The 14444-nt window shown below is 49.5% G+C and overlaps 1 protein-coding gene across 1 annotated transcript in view; it reads left to right on the forward strand.

The window, feature by feature from the left end:
• SORBS1 (sorbin and SH3 domain containing 1) overlaps positions 1-14444 on the forward strand; it is a 211022-nt gene that overhangs the window by 117657 nt on the left and 78921 nt on the right. Inside the window, exons 7-10 of the mRNA XM_023754890.1 lie at positions 1432-1458; positions 1568-1680; positions 7496-7858; positions 11327-11471. Coding sequence (XP_023610658.1) covers positions 1432-1458; positions 1568-1680; positions 7496-7858; positions 11327-11471 — 648 coding nt within the window. The remainder of the gene's footprint in view (positions 1-1431; positions 1459-1567; positions 1681-7495; positions 7859-11326; positions 11472-14444) is intronic.

Consider the following 14444-nt stretch of genomic DNA (forward strand, 5'->3'; position numbering starts at 1 on the left):
GACACACTGAAATGGAGCCTCGGGCTGGGAGGACCGCTGTGTTGTTCCCTCTTATCTCTGTACAGAGTCAGACAAGAGCAGGCGCCCAGGGAGAAGAAGGAAGCTGAGGGATTGGCTAGATCAGGGGTTGGCAAATATACCCATGGGCCAGATGTGGCCGTGCCTATTTTTGTACAGCCTGTGAACTACGAATGATTTTTCTATTTTTAAACGGTTGAAAGAAAATCAAAAGAGTATTATATGCCGCTTGGAAATTACATGAAATTCAAATCTGTGTCCGTAAATAAAGGTGTATTAGAACGTGGCCACACTGGCTCATATGCATATCACCCATGTCTGCTCTTGTTTTGCAACAGAAGAGTTGAGTAGTCGTCACTGAGACCATATGGCCCGCTGAGCCTAAAACATTTCCTGTGTGGCCTGTTACAGAAAAAGCTTGCTGACCACTGGGCTAGATGGAGGATAGCGAAGAGAGGCGAGAGATGATGCAGAAGATGATTAGAGTAGACATTTACTGAGCTCTGCCAGGTGTGGGCTAAGCATTTCTCATGCATTGTATCATTTAATTCTTAAAACAACACTTATGAAGCAGGCATAACATTATCCCCATTCTTCAGATGGAGAAACTGAGGCTTATCACTTGCCCAGGGACACAGAGCCCACAGGTGATAGAGTCAAGATTTGAATTGAGGTCCAGCTGCCTTTCCAGCCGAGCTCATGACCATTGTGCCCTGTTGCCCCATGGTGTTAAGTGGGTCAAGTTAGGAGAGGTTTAGGTCTTAGATGTGCTGAGCAATGACTGGGAGGGCAGGATAGTAGCCGGCTGGAGGGAGACAAGGGTGCCTTGTAGTGCAGTGAAAACTCAGAAAGGGTGATTAGATTTTAAATGTTTATGTGGCTCGTTTAACAGAAAGAAGAAAAGCAGTGGAGAGAAAAGAAGCCCTTACCACAGCAGATACCGCTGGGCTGAAATCATGTTGTCCCCAAGCCCAGCACCAGCAGCCACGGGAAAAGTGCTCATCTACTCTCCCTCTCTGGGGTCTGCTCATTAGTCCCCTGCTAATGAGGAGGGGGCACTCTGTGCCCACATCAGGCGTGAAGGAGGGGATGAGATTTAGTGAGGAGGAACTGGACAGTGGAGTTCTGTTGCCTTTCAGTCTGTAAAATAAGAATGTCAAGGAACAATTGTTTCTTCATTGCTGTGAATGTGAGCCTTGTGTTTGCAAAGGTCAGCGCCTGTGAGCACATCGTGGCTTAGAGTGGGTTCCTATGGTAATTAGGCCGCTGGGACTGAGGGCATTCTGTGTCCGGCGGCCGGGCGCTGGACTTGCGCCTTTCTGTCGGGCGCATGCTTGTTTCCTGCAAATGTAACCATTTCTGTCCCCCCCCCCTCCCTTTTTCTTGTTTTCATCCTTTCTGCACCACACACAGTGCTGGAGTCAGAGAATCCCCCAGCAGGTATGTGTCCCTTGATTCTTCTGTCCTGCCTTCCACCCGGGACCCTTCAATTAGAGGGAACCCGGAGCGTTCCCTGCGAGTGAGGGTGTTGTTTTCTCTTCCATCGCAGATGAGTGGCGGCTTTCTTCCAGTGCTGATGCCAATGGAAACGCCCAGCCCTCTTCACTCGCTGCCAAGGGCTACAGAAGCGTGCACCCCAACCTTCCCTCCGACAAGCCCCAGGTAGGCATGTGCCCAGGGCGGGGTGGGCACCAGTGAGCGGTACCTGTTCCTAAGTCGTTTAGCTTCAGATGGTACTGCCAGCTTGCTCCGCTGGGGAACGGGCTGGCTCAGAGTTGTGCTGTTGGCCACTCTGGAGAAACTCAGGCACCAGCCGTAGGGAGAGTTGGGGTTGAGGGGAGCAGAGGCGTGGAACCAGGTTGGTCTGCACCAGGGGATTGGAAATAGAGGCCCGATGTGTTATAATAGTAACGTGTGTTTAGGAATGTTCTGGAACAGGGAAGCCATTTGGCCTTGGATGTGGGAAAAAGTTCTGAGCCTGTTTGTTAAAAACTCTTTAGAGTGTAATATTCAAGACAAGAGTGCACTCTTGTGTTTATTCCGGTAACCAGCTGCAGGTGGGGCTGTAAGCGTTCCAGCAACTCTTCTCTTTTCAGCCTAAGATGGGGAGCTGTGGCCAGACCTCATGCCCTGGCCCAGGAGCAGCAGCTAGAAGTCAAAATGGGAGCACCTGTAGTTTAAACCTGTCACCCTGCCCCCAGGTGTACAACTGGGAGTAGAGATCATTTTGCTTCAGTCCCTTGTCCTGTTGTTTTCCTGATGGCCCTCCCCTCCCTGTGGCTACTTTGCTATTTTGAGGAAAGGAATGGACCCTGTTTTAATCCAGGCAATCTGTGAGGGGCGTCTTTACAGAGAGGAGCCGCATCCATGGAACGGAGCAGTTCTTTCTTTTAAAGGAAGCTGTGCTGTGCAAAATGTACTACAGAAATGTGCTCCTCAGGGGGTCCTTTCCCTGTGCCTGCCTCTGTCAGGGTGCCTTCTCCCAGGACCCACCAGACCCGGGAATTCTGCATTTCCTTCCTGGCTCCCACACGCCTTCTCTAGCCATCCTCTGGTTCCTGTTCCCGAGGACTGGCCCCTGAAAAGAAACCGAGTCGGAGATAACGTCCTCCTTCCTCTCTGTAGACCTGCCTCCCAGCTTTAGAGCTGGTCACTTAATGGTCTACCTTGTGTGCCGAGCAGCACCACCAAGCCTTCCCCCACCATGGCCGCCTCTCTGGGGCATGGCCGGGTGCATCCAGGGCTACTGGTTAGAACCAGGAGCTGCGAATGCGCCTCGAAGTCTTCATCAGACACGGGACCTGGGTTGCCCAGTAGGTGGCGTGCCCTAGTTCTCCCTTTCTACCACCTTCCTGGCGGGTAAGCGTGCTGCCTGCGTCCGACAGGCTTCCTTCTTCAGAATGGGTACAGGCGGCTCGGCCCCGGTTAGGAAACAGCGCTGACCCACGCCAGGCAAACGTACAAGCACGCCTCTTCCCCTGGGTGACTTAGCTCAAGGAGAGCTCACTGATCCCTTTTGGCTTCTTAAGCAGTTCTTCAAAAGAGATGATTTTAAAAGCATGTGAACTAAACAATCACTTTAAACACATGAATTTACCGCAGCTTTATTGGGCACTTCTGTCCAGATCACTGTGTTAAATGTCGCCCTCGAGGAGTTTGTAAGCCTCATAATATAAGTGTGAACATCTGTAATATCGCCTGTGAATAGCATATTTTCTTACCTGTCACTATCCGAGACGTTGCTTTTTTAAAAGGGAGCCTGGTAAATCGCTGCTATAGCAGTTGAATCCCGTATGTTCAGAGTTAAGTTGCCCGTCCAAATGTCAAGAACCTTTAGATCATGCCTTACCTCGAATTTGTTGGCTGAATACAACTTGTCTGTAGAGCCATTGCCAAAGCTGCAAGTATTCACTGGCCCAGAACAGCCAGGTAGCTGGGGGCTCTCATATCCCTACAGACCTAGCATCTCCTCAGAAGGACTGGATTGGGGTCCAGAAGCTTCAGGGGGAGCCTGTCCCTGATGTTCCCACAGGCTTCCTTTCCTCCTGCCAGCCTGGACCTGCTGCCCTGCTGTCCTTGCTCCCAGTGACCGGAGCCAGGGCTGCCCTCTCTCTGACAGCATCATCGTGTTGGTGTCCCCAGTGGGGTGGGGATTGGTAGTTTCCGGAACGGTATAAACTAGGAGCCGCTCAGATTCTTCCAAGCAGCCCCGTCTTTTCATTGCCCTCACCTTCTGCTAAGAGAAATGAGATCTCATTAGTAGCCTGCTGGGGAGGATGCAGACTGCCAGTGTGGTTCCTACCACGTTTACAATGAAGCAGCGCCTTCATGTAAAGGAACTGTGCCTGCCCCCCTCCTTCTTTGGGGCTAAAAGCAGCCCCAGGACAGGAAGGCCTCTGGCTCTGAGTGCCTGGTCAGCACTCTGGGGAGGCGTCCTCGCCCCCGGGTCAAGGCCCTGGGAGGGCTCGTGCCTGATGTAATGCAGCTGCGGCACCGTATATGGCCAGAGCCAAATCCAGTTAAAACCTCATTGCAATTGATTTCTATCTTTGGACAAGAAGGAATCACACGTGGGACACTCCAGCTCAAAGTAAAAGTAAATCTGAGCCTAATTCAAAATTGTCTTTTACTTACTTCCCTGACCCCATTATCACCTTACCCCCACGGTCCCTGGGGTGCGTGTCAGTTCAAGCACTTTGTTTCTAGAGAGCATCGTTTAGTCCATAAACACAGGTGAGCACGTCCGGAAGGCTTTGCTTCTGGTTACTACTGAACAGGGGCTGCTCCTTTTGTCTTCTTGGCCAGTATTTAGCTGCCACATGGCCGCATTCCACCGGCACTGTCATGGGCAGCCTGTGGAAGGCTAGGCATCAAGTCAGCCCAAGATACCCAAGGAGGCTCTGCTCCATCCAGGTTATTTGAAAACCGAGTTTGTTAAGGAATAGGTCATCTACCGCTTCTGGCTTGGTATTCTAATCCAGGCTCATAGAACGTTTTTATTTCTCACCAATTACCCTTGCTAATATTCCTTTATCCCTTGCCACCTGCACTCCACAAAGAAATAAAAATAAAAAGCAACCTCAAAATAGACCCACACCCTTGTATCTTCCCAGTTTTGGTCACAACCCAGATACTGACCACACTCTAATGATCTCACCTGTGCCATTTGGAGGACGGTTATCTTTAAAGACGGGGGCCAGTGAAGGGCATCTAGGTGTCTAGGCTTGGGCTGCGGGAGCAAAACACCGTAGTTGGGTGGCTTAAACAACATACACTTATTTCTCACAGTTCTGGAGGCTGCGAGGTCCAAGGTACTGGCCTATTTGGTTCCTGGTTTGGGCTCTCTTCCTGGCTCGTAGATGACTGCCTTCTCACTATGTCCTCACATGGTGGGGGGAGGGAGGGAGGGAGGGGGAGAGAGAGAGAGAGAGAGAGAGAACGAACGAGCGAGCTCTGGTCACTTCCTTTTCTTATAAGGACACTAATCCACATCATGGGGGCCCACCCTCATGACCTTATCTAATCCTAAGTGCCTCCTAAAGGCCCACCTTTAAAAGTTATTACTTAGGGTTAGGGGCTCAGCACATGAATTTGGGGGGACACAGACATTCAGCCATTCAACACTAGGAAAATAAACTGCGCATCTTATGGTCTAATTCCCAGGTGAGCCACAGGTTGACAGATGGCTCTCACTGACATGAGGATCAGTCTGGAGATTTACCCCATTTCCTGCCCTTCTGCTCCACTGAGCCCCAAGGAGGAGTCATGTGGAGGGAGAGGGAGTGAGATGTGACCTGCAGCTTTCTAGCTCTGAAGCCAGGAGCCCTGGGGCTGATCACATCCCTCCAGAATGCACTGCCTCCTAGTGGGCTGGGAGGGAATGGCTGGACTTTGATAAACCAGGTACAGCCCAATCTGTTAGGCGAATCGAGTGCTTCATTGTCTGATCCCTTTGTTCCATGTACGTCAAAAATTGGAGATTACGTGCTTTTCAGCCCACGCCTGTCTTCCTTCTAATAATTAGTTCCATCGACTTGTTTCCTGCGAGGAGAGAGCACATGTGGGTGCTAAGCCCTTAGCGCTCTCTTCTTGGGGAGCTGTAGTTTGTTCTGCTATGGAAGTGAGTGCTAGAGCTCAGGGATTCCGTTAGACCTCTGTCTCCTGGGAGCACAAATAAGGATGGCTCTTCCCAGTCTCCGTTTCCTGAGGGAAAAGCATGAAAGACCCTTGAGGGTTTCAGTGAACTTAAACTTTTAAAGGCAAAAGCATAAAGAGGAGAATCTTTGAGGAGAGGAGGTGTAGTAATTGGGGGCCTGGGGCTTCCTCCCCTGGCTTAGCCCCTGGGCACCCTTCTTCAGTCAGGAGGTCTAAGAGTGCAGGTCAGCCATGGATCGGCGTCAACATAGGCTCGGCGCGGGGCTCTCCTGGCTGAGCTCCCTCCTGCGGGTGAGGGGTCGGGCCTGCCCCTCCAGGTGAGTGAGTCGGTCCTCGGCTTGACCCAGAGAGAGATGTAGACTCCATGAGAGTCTCCGCTGAGGATTTGCTTAAAAACTTGTCTAGATTTGTTTTTTCCTTCAGATCATGTTATGCTGCTGTTTCTAATGGTCGTCCTTCTTTCCATTTCCCCTCCTCTCTCTTTTTTCTCTGTCTTAATATTGTGTCTTGAAAATCATACTAAAGGTTCTCTCTCCCCCACGCCCTCCTCTCCCTAAAGTGGGCCACTTTGCATGGCAGCCCCCCGCCCTCCACGGTGCCTCCAAGGACTCGCTGTACCGGAGCTCACCAAAGCCTTACGCCCCACCCGGCACCCCCAGCCAGCAGAGCCCCTCACCACCCCAGCCTGTCTCTGTCCCCCTGGCAGCCAGATCAGCTCCCAAAGGTGTGTTGTGTCCTGGGCCCTCGCTTCCAGGATCCACGTCCCCCAGTGCTTCATCCCAACCCCAGCGCCACTGTGCAGCCACCAGGACAGTTTATAGTGGGAATGTGAGCTCTAACCCACGTCATAAGGCAGTTGGGAATAAAAAGGTCAGCAGCTTATATGTACCTTGTTTAGCCAGTAACATTTGCCCGGTGGCATCGGAAAGCTGCTCTCGTGTTGCACGTGACCCAGCCCAAGGCACTCGAGCACTGGCTCCCAGCATTGTCTCCTGCTCAGCGGGCACGGGAAGGCCACGCTCTGCTCCTCCTCACTCTTCCAAGCTATTCTTTGACCCCCGTAAAGATGCTGGTAACCGTGGCGAGAGTCCTTCCCTGGGGACTCGGCCTTCGTTCCCAGATGCAGTGGGACCACCTGTGCTAGGCCCCCAGGTTACCTCTGATCCCGAAAACCGGAGGAGAAAAGAACCTTACCTTTTGCAGCCGTGTTATCCAGCCAAGGCAAGGAACTAGGAATGTTTGTGTGTCTGCTCCGTCTCTTTGGAACTCATGTGAGAGCTCGTTTGTGTTCCGGGCTGCCCTCCCCTCCCTGTCCTCGTTAATACCGCTGCAGCTTGAATCCCGAATTCTCTAAACATCTCAGCACAGTCCTTTCTGTCTCCCTGTCTGTCTTTCCTGTGAATATGTAAGTACGCCAGAGTGTGGAATACGTAGCCTGATAATTCGGTGGGACACGGCGTTTATGTTTTATAACAAGTGCCAAAGAAATTGTATTTACTCCCAAGCTTTCAGGCTCCGCAAGCGGCTCTGGGGGTTAAACACAGCTTGCCTGCCTGTTCTCTCTCTTTCTCTCTCCTAAAGTGTTAAAAGGATTCAAAAATAGATGGATGGAAAGTAAAGTTGGATGGGGTTCCCTCTGTGTCATAGAGTGTCAGGAGGCCAGCTGGCTAGCACCGACTGTCTCATGCACCCTGAGCAAAGGGCACCGATTAAATAGTTCTCAGAGTACATCATTGCATGTCCACGCTCAACTGTTTAAATATGGAATTCCTTCTCCCCTGCTGCCGTCCCCCTTTGCGTAACGACCCCTTATTTCCTACAGGACGCCACTTCCTCCAGCCCAGCCCAGCCTGAGGTCATAGTTGTCCCTCTCTACCTGGTTAATACTGACAGAGGGCAAGAAGGCACTGCCAGACCTCCAGCACCTCGGGGGCCACTGGGCCCCCCAGTCCCGGCGGCCGCCCCTGCCGGCTCACCTCTGACCTTCCCGACTCTAGATGATTTCATTCCCCCTCATCTGCAGAGGCGGCCCCACCACAGCCCGCCAGCCAGCGCTCCGAGCCCCCACTCCCCCGTTAGCCAGACACCACCATCCTTCTCACCACCGCCTCCGCTGGTCCCCCCAGTCCCGGAGGGCCTGCACAGCGTCTCGGAGCCTGACCTCACGGGAGCTGTTTCAAGTACCGTAAGCTTGCTGGGGTCCCTTCCTCACGGCTTTCCTGAATGTCTGCCCTGGCAGTAAAAGCCCTTCTCACTGGAGTACTAAGTCCGAGGGAGTGCTGGCTGCCTGTGCTTGCGTGATGGCTGGAGCCGGGTCTGCTGTCCCGAGTGCATGCCTCCGTGTGTCCCGGGCTCTCACCGCTGCTCACGGTCTCCCTCCCTCTTCCTCGCTGTCCTGTTCGGAATGCACATCTTCCTGAAGGAACTTGGTTCTCCGCCGAGAAAACAGCCTCTGTGGCCTTGCCTCTGGCTAGGTGTGCTCGCCACAGGCAGGCAGGTGTACTGTTGAGAGCTGAGGAAAGCTACAAATCAGGTGGAAAAACCAACAGCCGTTTCTCCACCAGGGAGCAGGGGAGGAAGAGAGTCACTCTTGTGTGGATTTAGCAAGTAAACAAACTCGTGTCCACAGCCATGGCAGAGCCTAGGTTAAAAAAAAAAAAAGAGTTGAATATGATTGAGCAAATGGGTATAAAAGCCTTGTATGAATGTTAGGACTATTTCCTCAACAGGCAGATAATTGCTGGGGACCCTGAGTAGTGGCTCCCAAGGCCTTTGTGGCAAAACAGCGCCTCACTGGTCATGAAGTTAAAGGGCCCATCCTGTGAGGGACAGGCCCCCAAGCCAGGGGGGAAAGCCCAAGAGAAAGACTTCATTGAATCCCCACCGTGTTCTGGGCATTATTCTCAATTCTCTACGAACAAGGCACATCCCCTGCTCTTAGAGAGTTCATCTGAGCTGTGTTCTCAAGCTCAGAGTACGTGGCTCATTGAGCGGCAGGAAAATGCATTTAAATCGTCCTCTCCAGGTTATACTCCTGGAGATTTTAATCAAGTGGGTCTGGGGAGGGATCTAGGACTCAAACTACGTGGTAATGTGCATCCTGGGGGATTCTGATGCTGAGGGTGCATGGGCCACATTTTGAGATGTAGGGCCATGCAATTGGCTGATGGGACTAATGTTCACTGGCATCCCTTGTATGCCTCCAAATCAGGCTCAAGTGGCTCATTAAACTGAAGCGATTCATGCAGTTTCATCAAGCAGGAGGGAAACTTTTGGGGGAGGGAGGCTTTTAAGAGAAATTACAGTGAGATATCAGATACAATGCTGGGACCCTTCTCAAAACTCTAGATGCAGCTCAGTGGGTTAGGTCAGGACGCTGTCAAACGTGGCCCGGGGGCTTGGATGGCCTAATTTGACCTCTACAACTCAGCCCAGGTGGAGGAAAATGCTAAATTGTTCCCTGCTGCACTCACCTTACCCTAGCTCAACTTACAGGTGAATTTAGCAGCTGCCCTTGTTTTGGAGAATACAGGTGCTCTTCCCTTTGGCATAGAATGTGTCTCTAGAGCAGCGTTTTCAGTGTGCTCACATGCATGGTGAGCAGTTCGGTTGAGGAGCTCTAGGTGTTCATGTTGAGTTTGTTCAGGTAGACCAGGACAGGTGAGTTGGGACAGTGTCCTCAGTTTCTCAAACCCCACTGACGTATAGACTTCCCAGGAGACTTCAGTTGGCCTGATAACTTCTAGTTTGGCCCAGGTAATGAAGTAGAAGGTGAAAAGGGCAACTGTTGGGTTCCTCCCCTGAATGGGGTTCGTCAAGCAGAGCAGATCCCCGTGGATGGCGGCCAAGCCATCATTGATACCTGCTCCATCTGCAGCCATTCACGTTAATTAGTCCAGGTTCTGAATCTAGTCAGTAACCAGACTTGTGCCACAGAGTGAAGTTTATAAAATGGGTAATGCTCACATGGTCCTTCCAGGCCTCATGGGCAGTATGCACACTTCAGAAAGCTGTGTGCCCGACTCTTGTGTTGCTTGGCTGCATTAGGGCAGTTTTCATGGATATGTCATTTATTTGTGTTATATCACTTTGGAAGTAAATAGGATGGTGTAATTGTTTTCCCACTTTTTAAATGAAAAATTAAGACGAGGCACTTTTGTACAAGACCATATTGTGCCTCAAGTCTTGGGGGGAAGTTTCATTCACTAACCTGAGCTGCCACTCCTAAGTAGCAGCTCTGACATTGGGGCCCTTTCAGAAGTGGACTGACCAAGCCGGTGGGTTCCAGGAAGCCGCCCCTACTGTGTGTCGGGAGCTGTCCGGGGTCCTGACACTCACATCCTCTCCTGAACTTTATGTTCTTTTCAAGACAAGTTGTTCAGAAGCACCTTTGTTGGTAGGTGGCTGCTGTCATTCATGTGGCATTTTACTACTGAGCCCCTGCTGTCTGCAGGGCATTGTGCTAGGGTAGGGGATGGAAGGAAGAGGATGGGGCCGTGTCTCTAGTCCTGCAGGTACTTACAGAGCCATGCTCTCTGATGGAGCATACGAATTGCTTTTATGCCATGCTGTTTTCTAGACCAGTGATGGCGAACCTATGACACTCATTTTTGGGTTGATTTTTCTTTGTTAAATGGCATTTAAATATATAAAATAAATATCAAAAATATAAGTCTTTGTTTTACTATGGTTGCAAATATCAAAAAATTTCTATATGTGACACGGCACCAGAGTTAAGTGAGGGTTTTTCAAAATGCTGACACGCCGAGCTCAAAAGGTTCGCCATCACTGTTCTAGACAGTAACAAAGTCTTGTTCTTCAAACCCTTTAAGAATGATATTCTGGCTTTAGGGTCTATAAATTCTAAAATAGAAACATTGCTAAATGTATAGGTGTGATAGAGGAAACTGTTTACATATCCTTGCTACGTTTCGAAGTCTTATTTTTCTTGTCTTTAAAAAGACTGCCCTTATTCCCATCGTGCAAATTGTAATGGGAGGAATAATAATTTTATTGGTATTTCTGGCTGAGAGCCTCAGGTTTTTAAAAGTCAGGATTTTCGCAAGTCTTCAGAGATCTTTGTCAGTCGATATTGGAGTGAAAAAGCGCCGCTGTAGGACAGGATAATATCTGAATCTCAGCAGCAAGTGCTAGCAAGGTGTTCAGTGATGTGGATGACAAGAATAGCTTTCCAAGAGTACCAGTACTTAACCCTTTCTACTCTTACACCTATGGCTTCTTATCTCACATCGTCTCATGTTTCTGTAAACAGTGTACTAAACTTTCCTGATTTTTCCCTATTAAACCAGCTCTCGTGCTCGGACCGCATTTGGAATTGCATGAGTTTTGCATGTTTTTCTCTACTTTGATTTGAATTTGCTTTTTCAGTAACTGGATTGATCCACGTTTCTTACCAGGTGAAAATAATGAATAATGTTGCTGCGACTTCCAGTAACATTATCTTCCCTCTCGCCCCTTACTAATACCAGCGAAGAGAATAAGCATTCCAGATTAAGCTTCTAACTGGAATCAATGACGTTTCATTGATTACATTTCTTTTTCTAATTAAGGTCCTTGTACAGCCTTAATTTTCTTTTTAAAAAGCATTAGCTCTAGGTTTTGTGTACTGACAATTATGTTTGTCCTTTTTCAGGATTCAAGTCCTCTGCTAAATGAAGTTTCTTCATCTCGTGTTAGAACTGATTCCCAAACCTTTGCACCAGTCAGCAAGCCATCCTCTGCCTACCCCTCCACGACCATTGTCAATCCCACTATTGTGCTCTTGCAACACAACCGAGGTAAGGGAGCTTCCCTGCTCACCTCCCCCTCCGCTCACTGTTCCGTGACCCCGGGACAGTAAGTCTGCCTTCCCACGCGAATTTTCACAAATCTCATTCGTCTCCGAGGACATTGGCCCCAGTTTCCTCCCACGACCCACCAAGTATATCGTAGCGGACAGACCTCTGATTTGGGGTGACGTCTGGTATCAGAATAAGTAAGCTTCTGCAGTGTGTGTTCCACACCTTGGGTGTTCACAGTGTCTTCAGAGGGTGGCACCAAAAAGAAAAAAGAGGCAGAAAGGGAAAGTCTGGGCCCCTTCATTCCTCATCGTGAGAATTCTCATCACAGCTTTGCTTGGAAACTCTAGGTGCAGTGATCCCTCTTTTCAGAAGTGCCCTGAATCATTGAGCTCTGACATCATTTCTCTAGAAAGAGACATCTTGAGCACCAAACTGTAAAAAAACCTAGTTATGGAATATTTTCTAAAATGTCAAACATGTTTTTCTGCCTCTGACACAGAGGCTACTGAACCTCTCAGTGTCTCACCAGCCTCCATTCTTGCCAGCAGTCGGCACACTGGGCCACCTTTCAGCACCCCCTGTGGGGACTGCGTGGCTGTGTGACCCCAGGCAGCTCGGCCGGGGGGTTCCTGTGTGCTTCCTGCAGTTCCTCAGGCTGGTTCTTCCCCTTCTTTGCAAGGCATCGTGGGGAAGCAGAAGTGCTTTGAGGTGATAATTCATATGTTGACCCTCTGCTTTGAGATTCCAGAAGATGTTTCTAAATCCAAATGTTTCGGTTTTGGAATTCAATAGAGGGATGCGCTTCCCGGTCCCCACAGGTCTTTGCACTGTGAAATGTAAACTTTTCCATCTTTCTGGGTGTTTCTGAGGGAGGTTTTATTATATTATTCAGAGCTCAAAGCTCGGTACCAAATCTTCCTTTCCTGACTCCCTGCTTGCCTACTTCATAGTTTCCCTCCCCTCCGCCTCTCTCTCTGCCTTAACTTGGATGAGAATGAGAGGCTGAAATCTATTTTTAATTGTTCTCCATATTAAATGGAGTTTTCTGTTTCCTGCTTCTAACTTAAAAAACAGATGAATGAAACATTTTCTCTCACTGAAAATCTTCCCACTCCAATCTTAGTTATTTTAGTAATTTTATTTTTTTCACTCTGGGTGGCTCCCATATTAATTTTCACCCATGAATCTGTGTTCTTCAAAAAATAAAAAGTGCTCCCACCCCCCCACACACTAAATTATGTAAGAGCCCATTCTCCTCTCGGCAGCAGCTTTCCCTGCCCAGAAAGTGTCCGTAATGCAAGACAAAGTGAAATTTTGGTTCTCTATGAACTTCTTTATGACTCATCTTTTTAAAAAATCCAGTCAAATAGAAGCAAGTGAGTTCCCAGAAGGAAAAGCAGTTTCTCTAAAAATGGGATTTATTCCCAAGGCAACTTGGGTTTTGGGAAATGCCAAGTGTAATGTCAGTTACTTCTGCCAAGTCCTCTGACACCGAGTGAGACGTCTTTGGGCACAGACATGCCCGTTCTTCCTTTTTGTTCCTCTCCTGAACAAACGGATTCTTCTTATTTGCCCAGATGTCATTGGTTCTAAATTTCTCTTTTGTCCAAGCCCTGCCCCTGGGTTTAAAATCAGAGTTGTGCAGCCTGCAGCCCACATCCTTCAGAAAAGGATACACGTATATTTGTGTTTTGTTTTGTTTTTTAATGAAAAGTCGCTTCCTATAAAGAGCAAACCATATGTCCCCAAGGAGGTGCGGCAGGAAGAGACCAGGAGAATGGAAGCGCCTCGCTGGCCGCGCCTCGCTGGACTGCTCGTCAGTGGGGTGTAGGTCAAGCATTTTTGGCTTTGCTTTGGAATTGACCCAGCCTGGCTGCTCTGCTTTGCATCATAGATAATACCCGTAAAAAGTTTCTTAACTATTGCAAAGTCTCCTGAGGGAATGATAACTTTACTCCACTTCTGGGATTCTAGTTTAGTCATCCTAAGAAAGGTTCCCTTTTTTCCTGCCTAGACTGGCCCTGGGGATGGTGTGACAATAGCCCCCTCTCTCGCAGCCAGCTCCCTTCGCTGCAAGCAGATGGAGGGCACCGCAGTCTGGCCTGGCTCGGAAGGTCATGCACCACACAGCCCTTGCTCCTCTCCTGAGACTTCGCTTTACATGTGTCTGAGGGCAGATTGCTTATGATCAGTCTGGTAGGAGGACTGGAATCTGAAAACTCCCAGGACTGAAAGAGATGCATGGGTTCCGTAGCTCCAAGCTTCTCAGTGTTTTGTTTTGTTTTTAAGTTTTTAAAAATGTTTACTTGATTTGAGAGAGAGAGAGAGAGAGAGAGACATCGATTTGATGTTCCATTTATTTATGCATTCATTGGTTGACCCTTGTATATGCCCTGACCAGGGATCAAACCCACAACCTCCATGTATCGGAACAATGCTCTAACCAACTGAGCTCCCGGCCAGGGCAAAGCTCCGCAGTCTTGATTGTGCCTAGACTCTGGGGGGAGGGGGTCTTCTTGATTTGCAGATGCAGATGCAGATTCAGGAGCTCTGAAGCAGGGCTGAGGTTCTGCATTTTTCAGCAGCTCGCAGGGCGTGTTGGTGCTGCTGGTCCATGGACCACACTGGAGATCAAGAGCTCTTTGGTCTCCAAACTTCTGTCAAATGAAACCGTCTGGGGACCACCCTAGAGTTGCTACTTTCTAACTTTGCTAAATAACACCCCTGAAAGACAATTGCTGTTATCCTCATCGCATGTCATTCCAGGAAAGAAGGGCCTTTCACACTTGAGAAGTGGGAACAACATAGCGTTTTAAACAGGATAACTTGGCTTTTGCCTGCTGGGGAAGAGCTTGCCCCTGGCTTGGAGACCAGAGTTCGGGATCCATGGACCCAGTGAGCGCTTTGATTTAACAGATGAGGAAATGGAGGTGATGACTGGTCAGTGTGGCTGGCAGCGCGGTGCTTCAA

Source organism: Myotis lucifugus, unplaced genomic scaffold (genome assembly GCF_000147115.1).
Source record: "Myotis lucifugus unplaced genomic scaffold, Myoluc2.0 scaffold_66, whole genome shotgun sequence".
Lineage (NCBI taxonomy): Eukaryota > Metazoa > Chordata > Mammalia > Chiroptera > Vespertilionidae > Myotis > Myotis lucifugus.